This window comes from Oncorhynchus mykiss, chromosome 16, assembly GCF_057628025.1.
Source record: "Oncorhynchus mykiss isolate SJ-2025 chromosome 16, ASM5762802v1, whole genome shotgun sequence".
NCBI classification, from domain to species: domain Eukaryota; kingdom Metazoa; phylum Chordata; class Actinopteri; order Salmoniformes; family Salmonidae; genus Oncorhynchus; species Oncorhynchus mykiss.
This window is the reverse complement of record NC_143037.1, coordinates 25204150-25227479: the sequence shown is the minus strand read 5'-3', so window position 1 is coordinate 25227479 and position 23330 is coordinate 25204150. Positions and strand designations below refer to the sequence as shown.

Here is a 23330-nt window from a genome sequence, read left to right as displayed (position 1 = left end):
TTCAAAATATGCTTTTCAACCATAGCTACACAAGCATTTGTGTAAGAGCATTGATAGCTAGCATAGCATTAAGCCTAGCATTCAGCAGGCAACATTTTCACAAAAACAAGAAAAGCATTCAAATAAAATAATTTACCTTCGAAGAACTTCGGATGTTTTCAATGAGGAGACTCTCAGTTAGATAGCAAATGTTCAGTTTTTCCAAAGATATTATTTGTGTAGGAGAAATCGTTCCATTTTGTTCATCACGTTTGGCTAAGATAAAAATAAAAAAAATTCAGTCATTACAACGCCAAACTTTTTTCCAAATTAACTCCATAATATCGACAGAAACATGGCAAACGTTGTTTAGAATCAATCCTCAAGGTGTTTTTCACATATCTATTCGATGATAAGTCATTCCTGGCAGTTGGGTTTCTCCTCTGAAGAAAATGGAAAAATACACGCAGGTGGAGATTACGCAATAATTGCAACGGAGGACACCAAGCGGCCACCTGGTAAATGTAGTCTCTTATGGTCCATCTTCCAATGATATGCCTACAAATACGTCACAATGCTGCAGACACGTTGGGGAAACGACAGAAAGTGTAAGCTCATTCCTGGCGCATTCACAGCCGTATAAGGAGACATTGGAAAACAGCGCCTTCAAAATCTGGGGCATTTCCGGTTAGAAATTTCATCTTGGTTTCGCCTGTAGCATCAGTTCTGTGGCACTCACAGATAATATCTTTGCAGATTTGGAAACGTCAGAGTGTTTTCTTTCCAAAGCTGTCAATTATATGCATAGTCGAGCATCTTTTCGTGACAAAATATCGCGCTTAAAACAGGAAGTTTTTTTTATCCAAAAATTAAAAGAGCGCCCCCTATATCAAAGCAGTTAACACCCCAGCCATCCTACAATCTAAGCTTGACGCCCTCAATCTCACACAAATTATCAATGAACCTACCAAGTACCACCCCAAAGCCGTAAACACGGGCACCCTCATAGATATCATTCTAACCAACTTGCCTTCTAAATACACCTCTGCTGTTTTCAACCAAGATCTCAGCGATCACTGGGTCAGCGGTCAATCGACCTCCACTCATCACTGTCAAACGCTCCCTGAAACCCTTTAGCGAGCAGGCCTTTCTAATCGACCTGGCCCGGGTATCCTGGAAGGATATTGACCTCATCCCGTCAGTAGAGGATGCCTGGCTATTTAAAAAAGCATTTCCCATTGAAGAAATGTAGAACCAGGAACAGATATAGCCCTTGGTTCTCTCCAGACCTGACTGCCCTTAACCAACACAGAAACATCTTATGGCGTTCTGTATTAGCATCGAAAAGCCCCCGTGATATGCAACTTTTCAGGGAAGTTCGAAACCAATATACACAGGCAGTTAGAAAAGCCAAGGCTAGCTTTTTCAAGCAGAAATTTGCTTCCTGCAACACAAACTCAAAATAGTTCTGGGACACTAAAGTCCATGGAGAATAAGAACACCTCCTCCCAGCTGCCCACTGCACCGAGGATAGGAAACTCTGTCACCACCGATAAATCCACTGTAATTGTAAATTTCAATAAGCATTTTTCTACGTCTGGCCATGCTTTCCTCCTGGCTACCCCTACCCCGGTCAACTGCACAGTACCCCCCCACAACAACTCGCCCAAGCCTTCCCCATTTCTCCTTCTCCCAAATGCAGTCAGCTGATGTTCTGAAAGAGCGGCAAAATCTGGGCCCCTACAAATCAGCCGGGCTAGACAATCTGGACCCTTTCTTTCTAAAATGATCTGCTGAAATTGTTGCAACCCCTATTACTAGCCTGTTCATCCTCTCTTTCGTGTCGTCTGAGATTCCCAAAGATTGGAAAGCAGCTGCAGTCATCCCCCTCTTCAAAGGGTGGGACACTCTTGACCCAAACTGTTACAGACCTATATCTATCCTACCCTGCCTTTCTAAGGTCTTCGAAAGCCAAGTCAACAAACAGATTACCGACCATTTCGAATCCCACCGCACCTTCTCCGCTATGCAATCTGGTTTCAGAGCTGGTCATGGGTGCACCTCAGCCACGCTCAAGGTCCTAAACGATATCTTAACCGCCATCGATAAGAAACAATACTGTGCAACCGTATTCATTGACCTGGCCAAGGCTTTCGACTCTGTCAATCACCACATCCTCATCGGCAGACTCAATAGCCTTTGTTTCTCAAATGATTGCCTCGCCTGGCTCACCAACTACTTCTCTGATAGATTTCAGTGTGTCAAATCGGAGGGCCTGTTGTCCGGGCCTCTGGCTGTCTCTACGGGGGTGCCACAGGGTTCAATTCTTGGGCCTACTCTCTTTTCTGTATACATCAATGATGTCGCTCTTGCTGCTGGTGAGTCTCTGATCCACCTCTACGCAGACGACACCATTCTTTATACTTCTGGCCCTTCTTTGGACACTGTGTTAATAACCCTCCAGACGAGCTTCATTGCCATACAACTCTCCTTACGTGGCCTCCAACTGCTCTTAAATACAAGTAAAACTAAATGCATGCTCTTCAACCGATCGCTGCATGCACCTGCCCTTCCGTCCAGCATCACTACTCTGGACGGTTCTGACTTGTGGACAAGTGACTTGTGGACAACTACAAATACCTAGGTGTCTGGTTAGACCGTAAACTCTCCTTCCAGACTCACATCAAACATCTCCAATCCAAAGTTAAATCCAGAATTGGCTTCCTATTTCGCAACAAAGCATCCTTCACTCATGGTGCCAAACATGCCCTCGTAAAAACTGACCATCCTACCGATCCTCGACTTTGGCGATGTCATTTACAAAATAGCCTGTACCATGTCTGTTATGAAATCCATGGAGACCTCCCCACTCCTTATATTTGGCAAACCTCTTTCATTCACATCCTTGGGCGTTTCCATGGGGAAGCTATCATCAGAACTCAAAACCCTCCAGTTTAGGCATAGGTGTAGAAGCAACTGGAATTTTGGCTGAACCCCTACCAACAGATGGTGACAGATTAAATGTCAGGAAACCCCTGCCTCTCCCAACACGTTCCATCTTACTAATGGGAAATCAACACACTAAAACACACTAACCTATATCTAGTACACTGGTAAAAATCACACTAGTTATATCAGATATACGTTAGAATTGCAAATAAACAAGTAACACAAAAGTTATATAGTACATCTGTGAAGTTAAAGTCCCAAACAGTATAGAAAGTCTCAGAGAAATCATAAATTTCAGTAATAAAAAATAAAATGTTGCCGTAGCTCCCTCTTGTGGTGAAATGCGATATCGCCATAAACTGCACAAGCAACATCTTAACTGATTCTCGAACGGCAACCACAGCGAAGTTCTGAGATGGAAAACCAGCGAAGGATGATCCGATCCAGAAGAGCGGTCACGGCACCACTGTAACAGTACTCTTCTTGCGTTGTGTACAATCAATCATCGACGTAAACTCCAACTTGTAGCACCAGCCATGGAGATTTATTCAGCACAAAACAGCACAAAATTGCACGTCATGCAATGCACGGCTCACCATCCAACTCTGTACTCACGTGTAACAGTATAAAATTGGTCCATCCCCTCGCCCCTACCCGGGCTCAAACCAGGGACCCTCTGCACACCAACATTTCACATCGGTTACACTCACCCCTCTTTTGACCTTCTCCTTTTCCGCAGAAACCAGTCATCCGGGTCACGGCACCAATGTAACAGTATAACTTTAGTCCATCCCCTCGCCGGGCTCGAACCAGGGACCCTCTGCACACCGACAACTGACACCCACGAAGCATCGTTACTCATCGCTCCACAAAAGCCACAGCCCTTGCAGAGCAAGGGGAACCACTACTTCAAGGTCTCAGAGTGAGTGACTTCACCGATTGAAACGCTATTAGCGCACACCACCGCTAACTAGCTAGTCATTTCACATCGGTTGCACACACACACTGTAAAAATATACAATCCCCCCACCAGACACAGTAAGTTACTAGCTAGCATTAGCTGGAATTCTCTACAACAAAAGGCACAACAAATATGCACAAAAACGCTGCATCTTATGTGTGATGTTCGAATAACATTTGCAAACAAATTTATATAAATTTTACATTCAAATCATCACTTGGGAGTATAAAAATCACTTTGACGTACAGTGCTTTGCAACCAACAATTTACCGCTGGTTTGGTGCTTGTTAACTGGGACAATTCTAACTGAAAAATCCTCCCTTATAAGCAAGCCACGCAAACCAGCCAATAAGATGCCATGTTGAGTAGGTGAAGGCAAGTCCAAACTGAAACCAAAAACAATAAAATGCAAGGGGAATCACCAATATAATTTTACAATGATGCATTGTGATCTAGAGGGCAGACTTCTGCATCCCCCAATGGTCCAAAAGTGAAATCCATACTCTTGCCAGTATAGGTTTGAGAACATTTCAAAGGTAGAAATACAGCAATTTAGCAGACACTCTTATCCAGAGGGACTTAGAGAAGTGAGAGTAACCATTTTCTTATCACACCCCATGCCACTGACATTCTGACAGTCATACCCTACCAACTGTGCCACACAGGACATTACCAGACATTACCTTTTTTTTATATTTACAATTTACGTAATCTATGCTGGCCTATGGAGTACCTTGGAATATTCAACTACCAAACCATACAATGATGGGATTTATAAATACATGATTTGGTCTCCAGAAAGGACTGATATCTATAATATATAAACGATTCCTGGAAAGCTTGTCTTCTGAGCTAGGCATTAATTAGGGATAGGCGTCCCGCTAAAGTCTGTTTAGTTGGCACCATCGATTTGAGTAATCCACTCGTTCGATTTGCAGAGAAAGGAATCCAAAAATCTACCCCTAAACTTTATTTCAACAAGACAAAATACATTCCTATTTACTCCTCAGATACCCTAAAATGAAATCAAACTATGATATTTCTTACGAAAAGAAGTATGTTCAATAGGAAACCGATTTTAGTAGGTGCGTACTGTCTTAATGGCGCGCGCAAACACGAATTTCCAAGACTGTGTCCCTGTACTAAAACTGATATTTCTTATTCATTTTTGAAGCTACAAGCTTAAAACCTTGAACATAGACTGCTGACACCCTGTGGAAGCCATATGAATTGCATAGGGAGCTAATTTCCAACTTGCCTTTCTAAGAGGATGGTTTTTTCTTTGGATTTTCTCCTTTCTTCTACAAACGTCAAAGTGTTTTCTTTCTAATGGTATCAATTATATTCATATCCTGGCTTCAGCGCCTTAGCAACAGGCAGTTTACTTTTGGCGCGTCATTCAGGCGGAAATTGAGAAAAAAGGGGCCTGAACAACCATGTAACTGGAACAGAATATGGAAAAATATGACCTTAAGTTTGTTTACAGACTGGATATAACACCAAGAAAAAGTTTTACGATGAAATTGTCCCCAACTCCCAACTGTTCACTGTGTCCCCTAAATCAGGTATGCACATTCCTTCATTCTAATGTGGAAGTGCCATGCATTTAAATGCTTCTGGGACAAAGTTACAAAATTCATGCTGAAGTGCATATTTAATGCATTGCACCCACTATGTTACTTAACGATAAAAGCTCCTTGAATCTCAATCAATCAGAGGCGATGACTACTGGCAGGCAGCACTGACGCAAAAAGATGTTGGCTCTTAGATTTTATTCACCCGACTCTCTCCCAATTCGCCGGTGGATACAGTTGCTATTAGAAGTTACAGTATAGAATTATCGACTGGACCAATATAATGACTTTGTAAAGTATCATCTTGGCCAAAGCCCAACACATACAAATAAATAATATATTAATCCCAAGACATACATACAGTATAAACAATAAATATATAAATATATATATATATATATACAGTACCAGTCAAAAGTTTGGACACACCTACTCATTCAAGGGTTTTTCTTTATTTTGACTAGTTTATACATTGAAGAATAATAGTGAGGCCATCAAAACTATGAAATAACACATACAGAATCATGCTTTTCACTCTGCTGTCCAACTCATCCCAAACCATCTCAATCGAGTTGAGGTTGGGTGATTGTGGAGGCCAGGTCATCTGTTGCATAACTCCATCACTCTCCTTCTTGGTCAAATAGCCCTTACACAGCCTGGAGGTGTGTTGTGTCATTGTCCTGTTGAAAAACAAATGTTTGTCCCACAAAGCGCAAACCAGACCGCAGCAGAATGCTCCTGTAGCCATGCTGGTTAAGTGTGCCTTGAATTCTAAATAATTTACTGATAGTGTCACCAGCAAAGCACCCCCACACCATCACACATCCTCGTCCATGCTACATGGTGGGAACCACACATGCGGAGATCATCCGTTCTCCTACTCTGCTTCGCACAAAGACACGGCGGTTTGAACCAAAAATCTCAAATTTGGACTCGTCAGACCAAAGGACAGATTTCCACCGGTCTCATGTCCATTGCTCATGTTTCTTGGCCCAAGCAAGTATCTTCTTCTGATTCACACAGTCTCCTCTGAACAGTTGATGTTGAGATGTGTCTGTTACTTGAACTCTGTGATGCATTTATTTGGGCTGTAATCTGAGGTGCAGTCAACTCTAATGAACTTATCCTCTATAGCAGAGGTAACTCTGGGTCTTCCTTTCCTGTGGCGGTCCTCATGAGAGCCAGTTTCATCATAGGGCTTGATGGTTTTTGCGACTGCACTTGAATAAACTTTCAAAGTTCTTGAAATGTTCCGCATTGACTTCATGTCTTAAAGTAATGATGGACTGTTATTTATCTTTGTTTATTTGAGCAGTTCTTGCCATAATATGGACTTGGTCTTTTACCAAATATCTTCTGAACTCAAACACATTAAGAAGGAAAGATATTCCACAAATTCACTTTTAACAAGACACACCTGTTACTTAAAATGCTTTCCAGGTGACTACCTCATGAAGCTGGTTGAGAGAATGCCAAGCGTGTGCAAAGCTGTCATCAAGGAAAAGGGTGGCTACTTTGAAGAATCTCAAATACAAAATACATTTTGATTTGTTTAACACTTTTTTGGTTACTACATGATTTCATATGTTATTTCATAGTTTTGATGTCTTCACTATTTTTCTACAATGTAGAAAATAGTTTTAAAAAATAAAGAAAAACCCTTGAATTACTAGGTGTGTCCGAACCTTTGACTGGTACTGTATATTGTGAGCTCCAAAAGGGTATTTTCACCCATTTCGGGTGAACCTTTTAGAAATTACAATACTTTTTGTACATAGTCCCCCTATTTTATATGTGTATTAAATTACTGAAAGGTTTAGTATTTGGTCCCATATTCCTAGCACGCAATGATTACATCAAGCTTGTGAATCTACAAACTTGTTGAATGCATTTGCTGTTTGTTTTGGTTGTGTTTCAGATTATTTTGTGTCCAATCGAAATTAATGGTAAAAATTGTTTTGTGAACTTTTGGAGTCACTTTTATTGTAAATAAGAATAGAATATGTTTCTAAACACTAATACATCCATGTGGATACTACCGTGATTACAGATAGTCCCCCCCAAAAAAGGCTATCCTCCCCTGTTATTGCAATGGTGAGAGGTTAGCATGTCTTGGGTGTATGATATTTGAACGTCTGTAACTTTCTCACTCATCATTATTCACTATTTATTCAGGAACTATCCGCAGTCATGGTAGCATCCACATTAATGTAGAAGTGTTTAGAAACATATTCTATTCTTAATTACAATAAAAGTGACTCCAAAATGACACAATACATGATTTACCATTCATTTCAATGCTGAATACACACATGCCCTTGCCATTTAGTTCTCCCCCCAGGGGTCAAGGTACATTACAATGGACAAATCACCCTGCCTGGCTCTATTTGTTATTGCCTAATTGGGAGTGCGACCCCAGTGTTGATTGTGACAGCAACCACGTTCATTACGAACCCCATTAACATGGTCATTAACGCTGGGGAGGGAGGAGAAAGGTGGGGGGAGATGACGCTGAGAATGTTTGGAGACAGTTATCTGGCTGGAGATTGGGAATAACTCAACAGGTGTGTGTGTGTGTGTGTGTGTGTGTGTGTGTGTGTGTGTGTGTGTGTGTGTGTGTGTGTGTGTGTGTGCCTGCGTGCGTGCGTGCGTGCGTGCGTGCATGCCTGCGTGTGTATGTGTGTGTGGGCCTGAGTGTATACATACTATAGCTGGTGAGGGTGGCTATATCAGATTTGTGTGCGTGGAGAGACGTGATAGAGGAGGGGAGTGGGAGTCGTAGTAAGGCTAGTAATTCCATTGTTGAGGCGCCCTTGTTTGTGTGCAAAACAGCCCACTGATAAGATCAGGCCCAGACCTTTCCAAATATTGACAGATATGACCAACTCATTAGAGGTAGAGAGATATAGAGATAGATATAGTGAGAGAGGAAGAGAAGGGATAGAGGGAGGCTGCGCCATTGTGTTTTGATAAATGCTTGACTGCCAGAAGCAGAGACCGAAAACACTTTCAGATATGAGCTACATAGAGAAAGGCTGCAACATAAAGAAATAAACAAGATCTCAAATGAAAATGTGTCTATAGGCTATAAGTCTTGCAGCCCAAATGCTTGGAAAGTAGAGCTGTTGCAAACATCAAAATGAAAACATTTTTGACATTTTTATTTCGGTGTTTGTAAGTGGAGACAACATACATTTGTGGGAGGCGGCATTATGTTTGGAGCAAAGACTGACGCAGCAGCCACAGTAACTAACTGTAAATAAGTGAATTGTTTCGCTAAAGTTATTTGCAATTGGTTATCAACCACTACATACGCACGAAACACACACATACACACACTTTCACACTCAACACATGCTGCTGAGACTCTGTCCTTTATTCTTACTCGTATTATGATCTATTCTGATGTCTAGTCACTTTACCCTGCCTTCATGTACATATCTACCTAAAATACCTCGTACCCCTGCACATTGATCTGTTACTGGTACTCCCTGTATATAGCTTAATTCTTGTATATATTGTATCCCTTTTGTGTTACTATTATTCATTGTTTTACTCTGCGTCGTAGGGAAGGGCTCCTAAGTGAGCATTTCACAGTAAAGTCCACACCCGTTGTATTCGGTGCATGGGACAAATCAAATAAAAATGGATTTCTACATGTCACCAAACTGACAAGGTGTCTCGAACTGTGTTCACATTTGACTGATTGTACGCAGTCCACTTTTCAAGAGTCGCCCACTGGGCACAGATGTTAATTCAACGCGTATTCCACGTTGGTTCAGCGTGATTTAATTGAAATTGACGTGGAAACAACATGGATTCAACCAATGCGTTCCCAGTGGGGGGGGGGGGGGGTTATTTTTCAACTTGCCAACTGAACCATTTACAGATTTCTGTCAACAATAAATAAAAAGTCATACAATATTATACAAGTGTTACAATAAACCTACAACAACAGTATTATAATAACATTGTTTAATGTTTGGAGGGTAATGACAAACCTGGTAACCACCAAGGATGAGAAATCAAGTAAAGGCCTTTTCCCACCAACTGGGTTGTTTAAAAATAAAATCTGAATTCTGATTTCGAAGCGCAAAACCATTCACACCAAGTCCGATGTGTTTTTCCCCCACTTTTTAATATTCGCATAATGTCACAAGTGCCTGCTTCCGTGGTCATTCTCTTTGCTTCCGAGAAGGCAGTGGCACTGGCAATGAGTTGTTTAAAGTGGCTAGAGAGTTGGCTACGCCATAAAGAGAATGAAAACATATAGCTTAAGCTACTGAAAATATTCTAAGATGATTCAATTATGAAAGGAACAACCTTTTCTTCAGTTGCATCCCATTTAATGAGAGAGGAAACACAAAACTGGCATCTGTCGTCATTCCTAACCCTCACACATATGCTGATCATCATGACACTTTTTGTTATGCTCATTTCAGTTTTACCAGTCCTTCTTTCTATCTGAGTCCCCCCCCCCCCCCCCCCCCCCCACACACACACACACATTAAAGGACCTGTCAATCAAAGCCACCGGAACAACTCAAGACACATAAGCAAATCACATTTCTCCTTTCCCAGAATCGTATTTAAATCCTACACAGTAACGGAAAACTGTAATTTATAAGGTCATTTTTGGTACTATCAACACCAAAAAGTTCTGAAACATGTTACTGTGCTGTAAATGATGGTGCATTGTGTGAAAATTGCTGTATTTCGAATGTTACTGTAAATCCACCTCATAGTATCATATCTTTGGAGCTCCAGAAACCTTTTGACCACTTGTGGTATTGTTGTTTCTGGCTCATTAACATATTTGAGGCATATCTTGTAAGAGGCTATTGCACCAATGAGTGTGACTAATTTAACTCCTGGTGGTTATAGTGCCCCATGAAATGTAAAGTGTATAGGGGACATATTGGAGTGGCGGCAAGTCTTAAACCTTGAATTGTTGAGCATTTTGCCTTGTCCTGGTCTGTTTTGTCCTGTAGTTGCTGCCAGTTTGGAAGCCTTTGTTAAAGCCTCTAGAAGTGCAAGTGATATAAAATACCAAATATTCATTTAAATTCTGTAATGTGTAAACAATTTACTTCTAGCAGCCAACCTGCTTTACATGTTGCCTGGAAGATACTGTCAAATTCAAGACAACCCCTTTAGAGTGTAGGCCCACCTTCAAATCCTGGCTGTAGGCTATCAAAAAGCTGCATTAGGCCTAGGATGAAGCTTAAACAACGTTGGCCTAGTCTATCAAATGAATTGACAAGGAAAGTTTGAAGAGAGACAACAGTGCAATGGTAGTCTATGAAATAGACTGAAATAGTCAATTGAAATACATTCATTAGGCCCTGATCTATGGATTTCACATGACTGAGAATACAAATATGCATATGTTAGTCAGATAACTTTTTAAAGTAGGGGTGTGGATCCAAAAACCATTCAGTATCTGGTGTGACCACCATTTGCCACATGCAGCATCTCCTTCGTATCAAATTGATCAGGCTGTTGTTTGTGGCCTGTGGAATGTTGTCCCACTCCTCTTCAATGGCTGTGTGAAGTTGCTGCATATTGGTGTACATGTCGATCCAGAGCATCCCAAACATGCTTGATGGGTGACACGTCTGCTGAGTATGCAGGCCATGAAAGAACTGGGACATTTTCAGCTTCCAGGAATAGCGACATGGGGCCGTGCATTATCATGCTGAAACATGAGACATGCAATTACATTTGTACACAAAATGTGAGAGAAATAAGCTTTTTGTGAGTATGGAACATTTCTGGGATCTTTTATTTCAGCTCATGAAACATGGGACCAGTACTTTTACATGTTGCGTTTATATTTTTGTTCAGTGTATTTTTGTTCAGTATAATTGACTCCCTAAATGAGGTGGGAGTTAGAGCTCTACATAAAGGCTCCTCCCGGGCCTCTGGGGCCAGGCAGTAAGCTCTGGTGCACCAACGGCTGGGGATTTAGTGATGTTATCCATTTAGTGCTAAACGGCCAAACACAGGCATGCTGAGTGTCCCTCATTAACTGCCACCTCCAAAACCAGAACAGATGAGGCGAGATCGACTGCACTGCCTCTAGAAGATGGAATGATGGGGAAAGACAGGAGGGTAGGGAAAGAAAGAGCGGGACAGGGAGAGTAAGGGGAGTCAGGGTGAAAGGAAAATCTCTGCTCTATGCTGTAAAGGGTATGGTAATCATGTTACAGTCAAGTTTTTTGCCAAACTCTGTATTCCAGTCTGTCCAAATACGTAATTAAAGTTGTGACAGATATGTGAGTAACACATAGATTGATACTGTCACCCACAGAGCAGATAATATAGTCAGCAACATCCGCATCTGTTAGCTTAGGTAACCAGAGTTGGGCCCTAGCATAAAACTGAAGAAAAAACCCCCGAAAAAGACCAGATGTTAAAGAAACAGACAACAACTCACTCCAGGTAGCCATGCTGCAAAGCACATTGTAAATTAGACTTACTTTGGTCTGAAGATTGCTGCATCAAAAGTCAAGAAAGGGAATCTGTAAGATGGGGAGAAAAAAGGTTGTAAACAGACAAAGAAAATACTTTTATAAATTCAAAATACACATATATTAAATGTCAGTCTTTTTTCCAAACAGAGGGCTTAAGGTTGGACACACAACATCTTTAGCTGCCCAGAATTGCTAAGAGATAGTGAATCAAGTAGGTCATACTTCAATGTCATGGCTCTCCCGAGCGACAAAAAAAGTTTTTATCAGATCTGGGTGAAATATATTTTGTTTATGTTGAATACCTAGAAGTCATTTAAGGTGTGCTTGGTTGAGCTATTGAAACAAAACAAGTATTAGAAAATATTTTTTGATGATTTTGACATTTGTGGTTATTATACATGAGAGTTTTGCCTCTGTCATGCAAGGCAACCACAACTGCCTATCATCTTTAAGGCAATTAGTAGTAGACAAAACCGTGTCCTTTTGTAACACAACATCTCTACTCTTTGGTCTTCATCGGGAGACCTCTTTTTTTTAATCTTTGTTTGTCAGTTGCTTATTTTGGGGGGGATAATTTGAATCAACAATATTATTTTGAAGTTTGATCATATACAATAACCAAATTAGTATTATTAAGTGTCCTAACTCTGGAAATGTGTAAAAAGTTGGGAGGAAGACACAAGAGGACCAACATCTATTAAATGGCAGCTTGAGAAAGCGAGCCGTCCTGCCAGAGTTTGTATTCCAACCTCCCTGATGATAATTACGTTTAATGAGATCTGGAGGTCGTCTGCAGTGTGCACTGAAGCAAATTACTCCCAGTGTGGGGCCCTTGTCCAGCACAGAGGGCCACTAGTTAGGGTCAACTGCGTTGGCCCTGTGGGGCTGCCACTCAATGACCCAGGCCATGAATCTGTGACATGTCGTTTCTGTCTGCTTTTGTCTTCACACTCCCCACCTTGTTTGTCTGAGTGAGATAAGCCTTGAAGGTGCCTGTCTTGCTCCATTGTGTGGCCCCTGTTGTCAATGTTGTCAATCCATCAAGCCCATTACCCCACCCCTGGACCAACACCCCTACTCTCCCCCTTTCTGCCTCCGCAGCTGATAATTCTGCCATCCTTTTCTGGTTGTATGGGGTGTCTCAGTCAATTTAGTTAAGCCATTAACCACTAATTGTCTCCTCCCACATTGTGGCTTGAACAAACAGCATAGCAGGGGGGAGAGAGAGGGGCCTCCAGAGCCTTTATAAGCCATGGGGCACAAGAGAAGCTTGATATCAAACCCTCCTGCCTAGACTGTACACACAGGACATCTATATAGGCTGATACCCTCCGTTTTGGAAACTCTCTTCTCTCTCCGTCTCAATACCTCTTCAACTCCATTCGGACAAGCTCATTTTTTTTCTCTCTTCCTCTCTCGTTCTCTCTTTTCCTACCTAATTGCACGTTTTGTGGAGATGATGTCAACCAAGATTCTGTTGCTCCTGTCTCTCTGGCTGTGTATGCCCTTGGCCCAGGGCCGTATCTGGGCCTGGATGCTCAACATGCCCCACAGTCCCCCCAAGAAAGGACCCATGGCTCTCATGGAGAACACCCCTCCAGTCAACACCAAAGGATCCTCGGTAAGACTCAGATCATCATTTTATTGTGTTTGAAAGCATCTTGTTTGCTTAAACAGGTTTTGTCCTACTGAAGGAGTTCTGAAATGTTTTTGAATTTCCTAATTAATGAAGTGGTAATCTCTTGCTATTTTACCTGAGCTTGAATTGACACACATGTGTATCTGCTTTTGTAGCATTTTCACATGGTCAATCTGGTCGAAGAATGCAATTTGCTAAAAGTCAACGACACATTGTCTCTATCTGTTTGTCCAGATAAAAACCACACACATTTCAAGATTCGGGAAGTAGCTTAGTCAAGCATAAAGGCTGGATGTATTCAGTAATAGCTGAACCATTGTCAATACTCCAGAGTTGTAAATGGCACATTAGCATGTTAGTGACGGCGCTACTCTATTCCAGTAGCTTTCTCTGTTTGTATTGTGTTGGAAGTGGTTCGAAAAAATTAGGACCTTAGAGCACCAATCTTCGACTGATAATGGCTCTCAATCACAGCAGCAGTAAATGGGCAGCAACACTCTGAATGGTTTTATTTACTTAGATGGTTCTCAGTGTATCACCATTGATCTTCCTTGGTTTCCTTTCTTGGTTTTCATTCATTGGTTTCAACTAGCTCAAATCCAGTTAAGCAAACCTAAATGTAGACTCAGCACAATGAAGTTGCGTGCATGAAGTGAACACGATAATCGGGTCAATTTCCGTAACATCTAAGAGCATTGAAGCCTTAGGCTAAACTTCTCCGCTGTTTTGCTCCCAATACTAACACTTTTTTTTTTATCCGCGGGAAGCGCACATGCAGTTACTCTGTGAGAGCGATCTTGTATTGGGCCCATTGCAACGACATCTCGCTCAGTCTTTAATAACACAACTTATTTTCACTTTATTTCCCATAAAACATGACAACTACCATTACTTTAATATTTGCTTCAAGAGAGTATATGTTATACCAGATGTGAATGCAATGATTTGCTTATGGGTGTGTGTCATCATTATCACAGTTTCTAAGCTCTTGCTTTGTTTTTCAGGGTGTGTGTGACCATGACCGCGCCTGTGGTCGAAGCTTCTCCTGTGACCGTCACTTTGGCCTGTGTTTTCCTCTCCGTGGGGAGGGCCAGTACTGCAGGAGAGATGCCCAGTGTGTCCGAGGACTCAGCTGCATGTTTGGGAAGTGCCACCGGCGCATTTCTGAGGGACAAGAGGGTAGGCTAAGTGACAAGGGCATTGCGACTCACTTGAACATTTGTGGTGGACACAGTACAGTTTATTTAAGTAAATGTACCTCATGGTGATAAAAATAAAAAAAAACTGTTGTGCTACTTTTTTTTTTTTGCTATACTGAGTGCTGGCACCTGTCCACATTTCAAATAATAATACAAGAGAGAAATGTTTCATGATGACCACAGGGTGACAGGATGCTTACGGACTAATTGATCAAGTAGTGATTTGTATGATTCATGCCTTCATTAACTAATTCATTCATTTAATTATTATTCACTTTCATGAAATGATTCACTGTTTGGCTCTGTCTTGTCTAGGTGCTAGGTGTAAAGTAGACAGGGACTGCGGCGAGTCTATGTGCTGTGCCCGTCATCACGGTGAGCAGTTGTGCAAGCGGCGTCTGCTGCGAGATGAGAGCTGCTTCGTTCCCGAAGGCGGCCTAGCGTTCAGCATCAACCAGATCTGCCCATGTGATGAAGGCCTGCTGTGTCGTGGCGCTGTTGAGCCCAAATGGAGAGAGTGAGTACACAATAAAAGACTTAAGAATGGCAGCAGAGCACAGGAGGTTGCTGGTACCTTCATTGGGGAGAATGGGCTTGTGGTAAATGACTGCTGTGGAATGATATCAAATACATCAAACACATGATTCCCAGGTGTTTGATGCCATTCCATTTGCTTCGTTCCAGCCATTAGTATGAACTGTTCGCCCCTCAGTAGCCTCCTGTGCAGCAGAGGACTATCTAAATCATTGCAACATCGATGGTCATACAGTAATAATTACAACCCATGATCTGTGTCGTTTATGGCATGATGTTAGACAGATTCTGACCACATTTTTCCTTGTTTCTCCAGGAAGGAGTTTTTCTACCACCCTGACACTACAAGTTGGACCTGTCAAGCCCCAAAGCCTTGATGAACACTGATCAATTAACCAGTTATTTATTATGTCAGTATCGTGTGTATACCGATATGACTGTATGTACTATAATGTAAATATCAACAAATAGGCTGTCTTTTTAAAAACGTTTAAAAATTTTTTTTTTTACATTTGTTGCCATTTTGTATATTTTAACAAATGCACTGTTTAGCGAGGCCAATTACCATCACGGTTTTCTTGACAAAGTAAATCGTTATTAAAATCAAATTCGCGCCATCTGGTCATGTCAGACAACGTCATCTGGCGAAATAAGCGCTAAAATAAAAGCTGTTATTTTGTATGGGTGATTTGTTTTCTTTTTCTCTGATTGTCACACTACACAGCTCTTACATTTACACTATCCATATTAGGACACCATCAGACTACACATATCCATTAAAGTTGACAAGACATAATCTTTCACAACCTGCTACGATGCCATTATGTAGAGGTCATAAGCAGCCTATGATGATCGTTGGCTGCTTTTAATACTCACATCACAATGGGCTCATTTGGGAGGTTTATATTTCTATTGTGTCCTTTGTAAAGTTCACTGCGTCTAGCATTGAGATATGTGTATGTTGTTAGTGGTACAGTTAAATGGATGACTGAGGGTCATCAACACGGGTCTGACAACAGATAAGGACAGACAGAGTCAAAGAGAGACTTTGCCGCTTTCTAGTGGAGAGCAAATGTAAGTAAAGTAATGGTCTAGAGCAGGGTTCTCCAGCCTTTTCTACTTTAAAAAAAAAAAGAACATGTCCCGACCTACTATTTTTCTTCTAGCTTTCAAATAGGCATACTCTTTTCTTCTCATCTCCCCTGCAACTCTTCCCCAGGTCATTGATGTGTTTATATATCAGTCTGCTAATACAGGACTAGTAAAGGCCCAGTGCACACTTTGTTTCCATTTTCATTTTTTTTTTTATGGTTTTATTCAGATTTTTCAGAGGATGCTGCAGCACCCCTACTTCCTGAGGCATACTGATTGACACAAATAATCACACTATAATTCTGCCAGGTAGTCTTTCTGTCTGCCATCCAACTGGCTACACAAAATGATAGATGGCACGCCACACAGACAGGGGCGATATTGCTGGAAATGTAATGGCAGATATTGTGTTACGTTTGGCTTTTTAAGCCAATTGTCACTTAACAGGGGTGCGATAATGTCAATGTTATTTTGATTGGATAGAAGCTGGGAGCACACAGTGTCGGAGACTTGTGAGATTTGTTTATGACAGTTTGCGTGTTTGGCGAGCCACTCATAGGTGGGCTGCGAGCTCCTGGGAGTTTGCGATCGGCCTGTTGGAGACCCTTGGTCGACAGCAATGGTCACCAACCTTTTCTGAGTCAAGATCACTTTCAAAGTGATTAAAAAGCAAGCTGAGCTCTACCACTCAGATAAAAAAAAGTTAAAAACATCTCTTAAAAAATGTAGCATTAACCTAATAAAAACAGTTCTCTAGGAATGGGCAGTAGGACTAATACATTATCACAGGATAATGGATTTATGCCTGGCCTGCCAATATTGCCTGGCCTGCCAACTCAAGCTTTGATAACAAAATTATAGTGGAGTATTGCTGCCACTCATAATATATATAGATATATATATATATATATATATATATATATATATATATATATATATATATATATTTGTATATAATTATTATAAGATAAGATCACATTATTATGAAATAATAAAATATATAATTATAATGAAATAATCCATGATCTCTATAATACAATAAAATATCATTATTGCAATAAATATATCATCATTACAAATAAAACATATTGTTCTTAAGAGAAATATATCATTATTACGATAAAGAACACTATATTAGGCTATAGCCAAACATTTCAATAGGCTAAAGCCCAATGCCAATAGGGCCTATAACAAACTATTAAGTAGCCAAACAACATATCATAACTGAACAAGACCTGCATGGCCATGATGCAATCATGCAAATTCAGACATGTGAATTTGGGAGATTTTGCATGCCTCTTCTTCACGGTACCGTTAGTCATTCATGTATAAAGGCAGGCCATAAATCCAGGGGGAAAAGTCAGTAAAGCCAGGGTGTGTTCATTAGCCACCCGAAAGGGGGAAATGCACTTAATCTTGGATTATTGCAACAGTCAGTGAGGGAGAAAAGTGCGCTCATTGCCGGTCCCGGGTTTGTGATCTACAGTATTTGTTTTGCCAAATTTGTTTGAGCTTGTTAATTGTCGAAGTTGTAGACTGACGTACTGCTTGCTGTTCGTTGGCAGCCTCTGAACAGAAAGTGTGTTGTGACCGTGCAACCTCAAGAAAGACACAATGTAGCATAACTGTCATCTGGATGTAGTGTTTTTCAATGGTTTATGTCTACCTGGAACCAAAAGGGTTATTCAAAGTGTTCTCCTATGGGGACAGCCGAAGAACCCTTTAACGTTCTAGACAGGGTTAGATGTATGAATCATACTTCTCTATGGTCTCCCTATTAAACATATTCTTATTTTATTCAATGCACGCACTTTAGCCAAGGCATTTGAATGTAGATTATACAGTGGCTTGCGAAAGTATTCACCCCCCTTGGCATTTTTCCTATTTTGTTGCCTTTCAACCTGGAATTAAAATATATTTTTTGGGGGGGGGTTGTATCATTTGATTTATACAACATGCCTACCACTTTGAAGATGCAACATATTTTGTTATTGTGAAACAAACAAGAAACAAGACAAAAAAACTGCAAACTTGAGCGTGCATAACTACTCACCCCCAAAATAGTCACCTTTTGCAGCAATTACAGCTGCAAGTCTCTTGTAGTATGTCTCTATAAGCTTGGCACATCTAGCCACTGGGATTTTTGTCCATTCTTCAAGGCAAACTGCTCCAGCTCCTTCAAGTTGGATGGGTTCCGCTGGTGTACCACAATCTTTAAGTCATACCACAGATTCTCAATTGGATTGAGGTCTGGGCTTTGATTAGGCCATTCCAAGACATTTAAATGTTTCACTGTGGGGATGGTGTTCTTTGATGAGAGGTTGATGAGACGTGTTGGGTTTGCGCCAGGCATTTTCTATGATGGCCAAAACATTTTAGTCTCCATGAACCAGAGTACCTTCTTCCATATGTTTGGGGAGACTCCCACATGGCTTTTGGCGAACACCAAATGTGTTTGCTTATTTTTTTCTTTACGCAATATCTTATTTCTGGCCACTCTTCCATAAAGCCAAGCTCTGTGGAGTGTATGGCTTAAAGTGGTCCTATGGACAGATACTCCAATATCCACTGTGGACCTTTGCAGCTCCTTCAGGGTTATCTTTGGTCTCTTTGTTGCCTCTCTGATTAATGCCCTTCTTGCCTGGTCAGTGAGTTTTGGTGGGTGGCCCTCTCTTGGCAGGTTTGTTGTGGTGCCATATTCTTCCAATGTTTTAATAATGGATTTAATGGTGCTCCGTGGAATGTTCAAAGTTTCTGATATTTTTTTATAACCCAACCCTGATCTGTACTTCTCCACAACTTTGTCCCTGACCTGTTTGGAGAGCTCCTTGGTCTTCATGGTGCCTCTTGCTTGTTGGTGCCCCTTGCTTAGTGGTGTTGCAGACTCAGGGGCCTTTCAGAACAGGTGTATATGTGACACTTAGATTGCACGCAGGTGGACTTTATTTAACTAATTATGTGACTTCTGGTTATTAGTTGCACCATATCTTCTTTAGGTGCTTCATAGCAAGGGGGTGAATACATATGCATGCTTTTCAATTATTATTTTTTATTTTTTAAACTTAAAATTTTTTTAAGTTATTTTTATCATTTCATTTCACCAATTTGGACTATTTTGTGTATGTCCATTACATGAAATCCAAATAAAAATCTGTTTAAATTATAGGTTGTAATGCAACAAAATAGGAAAAACGCCAAGGGGGATGAATACTTTTGCAAGGCACTGTAGCAGCAATTATTGTGTCTACCGCTGATTGCAACTAATGGAGCACAAATGCTGTATTTTTCAATGGGGTTCAAATCCGGGCTGTGGCTGGGCCACTCAAGGACATTCAGACACTTATACCGAAGCCACTCACTCCTGCGTTGTCTTGGCTGTGTGCTTAGGGTCATTGTCCTGTTGGAAGGTGAACCTTCACCCCAGTCTGAGGTCCTGAGTGCTCTGAAGCACATTTTCATCAAGGATCTCTCTGTACTTTTCTACATTCATATTTCCCTCGATCCTGACTAGTCTCCCAGTCCATGCTGCTGAAAAACATCCCCACAGCATGATGCTGCCACCACCATGCTTCACCGTTGGGATGGTGCCAGGTTTCCTCCAGATGTGACGCTTGGCATTCAAGCCAAAGAGTTCAATCTTAGTTTCATTAGACCAGGCCATCTTGTTTCTCATGATCTGAGTTATTTAGGTGCCTCTTTGCAAACCACAAGAGGGCTGTCATGTGCCTTTTACTGAGGAGTGGCTTCCGTCTGGCCAATCTTCCATAAAAGCCTGATTGGTAGAGTGCTGCAGAAATGTTTGTCCTTCTGGAAAGTTCTCTTATCTCCAGAGAGGAACTCTGGAGCTCTGTCAAACATTGTTGAATCTTATTCCTTAAAGTTAGGCTACTGTATATTTTAAGACTAGCCATTTTCATAGTGTCATTTTCACAAAGTGGGAAAGCAGACACTGGCAAGGAACAACCTTCACGCCACAACCCATCCAAACGTCAAAGGTCCAAAGTCATGCAAGAATAGAGTACAGAAAAGGTTTTTCAAAAGAAAAGCCCTGACTATGAGGTATTTTCCCTCCTGTCCCTTCTCCTGTTCCCAAATGAACACAGTACTTTCAGTTATCAGAGCTCACGTTTGCAGCCCATGTTGTAGTGTTTATTGGAATCATTATCAATCTTGCTTTATCTGACAGCATTGTAAGACAAACCATAAGGATGTTGGGGTTAAGTTTGGAGTTAGGAGTGTAGCTAGAGTGCGTATCAGAATAGGTCTCGTGACTCAGACGTATCATCAGATAGAAATCATGATTATAATTATTCAACCAGCAAACGACAGTATTTCCCTACCTTTCTGTCTCTGCAGATAGACACAACAAACTTGAGGAGATGGAGGACAGTGCTTTGTCAGTTCATCTGTCGAACTATGGGGACAGGATTGCCACAAGACGTTTTTGGATTGAGTCCACAGTGAGAGATGCAAAGAACTGTCCTTTTTGATCTAAAGGGGCTAAAGAACCCACAGCATCAGAGGACACTGTAGAGCCGCATTCCAAAAGTTCAAGGGCTTGAGGAGCAACTAGCTTACTTGAGAAGCAACTAGCTTACTGAAGGAAACCCAAGAACAATTGAATTAAGGTGGATACACGAGGGGAAACAAAGTTGGGAAACTGTGTTTTGGGGTTACCAGAGTTATCAATGTACCAAAAACTTTCAGGAAAAAGGAACTTTTGTGTCAAGCAAAATAACAGTTTTTCCCACAGTGGGAATATAAGAAATGTAAGGTGTTGAGATGTTACCTTATCACCAAGGAGCTGAAACAGGAAATTGTTCATAATGTAAAATGAGTTACAGTTGCTGTCACTTTAACCAACACTGAAGGGATTGATGTTAGCTGTCTCTCAGACCTATCAGACATATCAGAGATACAGTTTGCACCACACCTGTGGATAACACACTGGTATTTACACCTTGCCACCTGATTGCTTTTACACTTGATCCTTCTCCAGACAACAGATGTCACGTCACATGCCCTGCAGAAGACAGAAGTCACGCCACAACCTCTCCAGACTTAAGAAGGCATGCCAAAACCCCTCCGGACGTCATAGGTCACGCCACAACTTTTCCAGAAAACAGAGGTCATGCTACAAGCCCCCCAGATGTCAGAAGTCACTCGACAACCCCTCCAGATGTCAGAGGTCACGCCACAACCCCTCCAGGCAACAGAGATTATGCCACAATAAAAATACATACGAGTCAATCTACTTATAGAGATCATTTCGCTATTAAAAAATCCCGAAATTGTCGATCTCCTTGTAAAGTTCCACTTGGTTGATGAGAAAGGAGATCATGCACAAGGTGTTTCAAGGGATGTTAACTCTGGATTTTTTGGGGAGTCTGAATTTTTGGGTCTGAATTTTTTGACGTTGTGGCTGATGGCGAGGATATGAGTCCCGTCCCTCATCCTGAGATGGCAAGAAGATAAATGGCAATCTATCGGCAGAGTACTGGCAAAGGGATTGAAAGGTAATGGCTATTTCGCTAACCGACTTGCATCTGCCTTTACTGAGGCACTCATTTTTGGAGAGCATTTAGTGTCTACTGAGCACTTGTTTGATTCCTTCCTACAATATTTAAGTCATTCTGAGAGAGATCTTGTTGTTAAAGCCCTTAAAGAGGATCTAAAGATCGAAGATCAAGACAAGTTGATCGATCTCCTGCACAGCATGGGGGGGGGGGGGGGGGTGTACAGTACCTAACCCAAGAGCTGTGCTTTACAGGTAGCACATAAATAACTAATTCAGAAGCCAAAGTATGCTCTTGATAATATGTTGGATGCTGCAAGAGAAGTGCTGTCACAAACTTTCCAGAGGAAAGAGGCTATTGAGAATATTTATGCAGAGCAAAATCTGACGGCTAGAACAGTTTTGAAGTTACTGCAGGCATCCCCACAAAATCAAGCAGAGATTCAACATTTCTGGTATTTCCAGCAATATATCAGAGGGTTGGATGAGGTTGGACTCAGGAAGAAAAGAAGATTCATGACGGGTGCTGATGAAATATGTGTCAAAGAACGGTATCACTTCTTTATTAAATTTTTTCTCTGACCAACTCTCTGGCTATCTCTCTCAGAACGATCTTCTTGACCCTAACCAGTCAGGCTTCAAGACTGGTCACTCAACCAAGACTGCTCTTCTTTGTGTCACGTACTCTCACTACTAGTGTTCCCCAGGGCTCAGTTCTATCTGTCCCCTCTTCTCTCTATACACCAAGTCACTCGGCTCCATCACATCCTCACGTTGTCTCTCCTTTCATTGCTATGCGGATGACACTACTTTCTCTTTCTCCACGAATTTCTGCGTCACCAGCAGATATCTCAGCTTGGATGTCGGCACACCGCCTCAAGCCCAACCTCAACAAGACAGAGCTGCTCTTCCTCCCGGGGAAGGCCTGCCCACTCCAAGACCTCTCCATCACAGTTGACAACTCCACGGTGTCCCCCTTCCAGAGTTCAAAGAACCTTGGTGTGACCCTGGACAACAGCCTGTCATTCTCTATACAACACCTTGTCGTTCTCCCCACACACTCCACTGGCTTCAAGTTGAAGATCGCATCCACTGCAAGACCATGGTACTTGCCTACGGAGCAGCAAGAGGAACTGCCCCTCCCTAACTTCAAGCTCTGCTCAAACTCTATACCCCAACCCGAGTACTCGGTTCTGCCGCCTCTGGTCACTTAGTCCTCCCACCCCTTATGGGAGGGCAGCTCCCACTCAGCCCAGTCCAAGCTCTTCTCTTTCCTGGTACCCTAGTGGTGGAACCAGCTTTCCTGCCATCTTCCGAAAAACATCTGAAACCCTAAGAGTATCTTAAATAATCCCCCCGCAAAGAAAAACACTCGCACTTGACTATTTTAGCCCTTACTAGCTCTGACTTTG

The 23330-nt window shown here is 41.7% G+C and overlaps 1 protein-coding gene and 1 pseudogene across 1 annotated transcript; both read left to right on the top strand.

The window, feature by feature from the left end:
• Positions 1-13284: 13284 nt before the first annotated feature.
• Positions 13285-15725, top strand: LOC110492860 (dickkopf-related protein 3-like). Its single transcript, XM_021567335.3, has 4 exons — positions 13285-13560; positions 14583-14757; positions 15093-15294; positions 15628-15725. The coding sequence occupies exons 1-4, from the start codon at positions 13396-13398 to the stop codon at positions 15686-15688; spliced, it is 603 nt and encodes a 200-aa protein (XP_021423010.3). The 5' UTR covers positions 13285-13395; the 3' UTR covers positions 15689-15725.
• A 5057-nt stretch (positions 15726-20782) lies between these two features.
• Positions 20783-22923, top strand: LOC149976617 (uncharacterized; annotated as a pseudogene).
• The last annotated feature ends 407 nt before the right edge of the window (positions 22924-23330 follow it).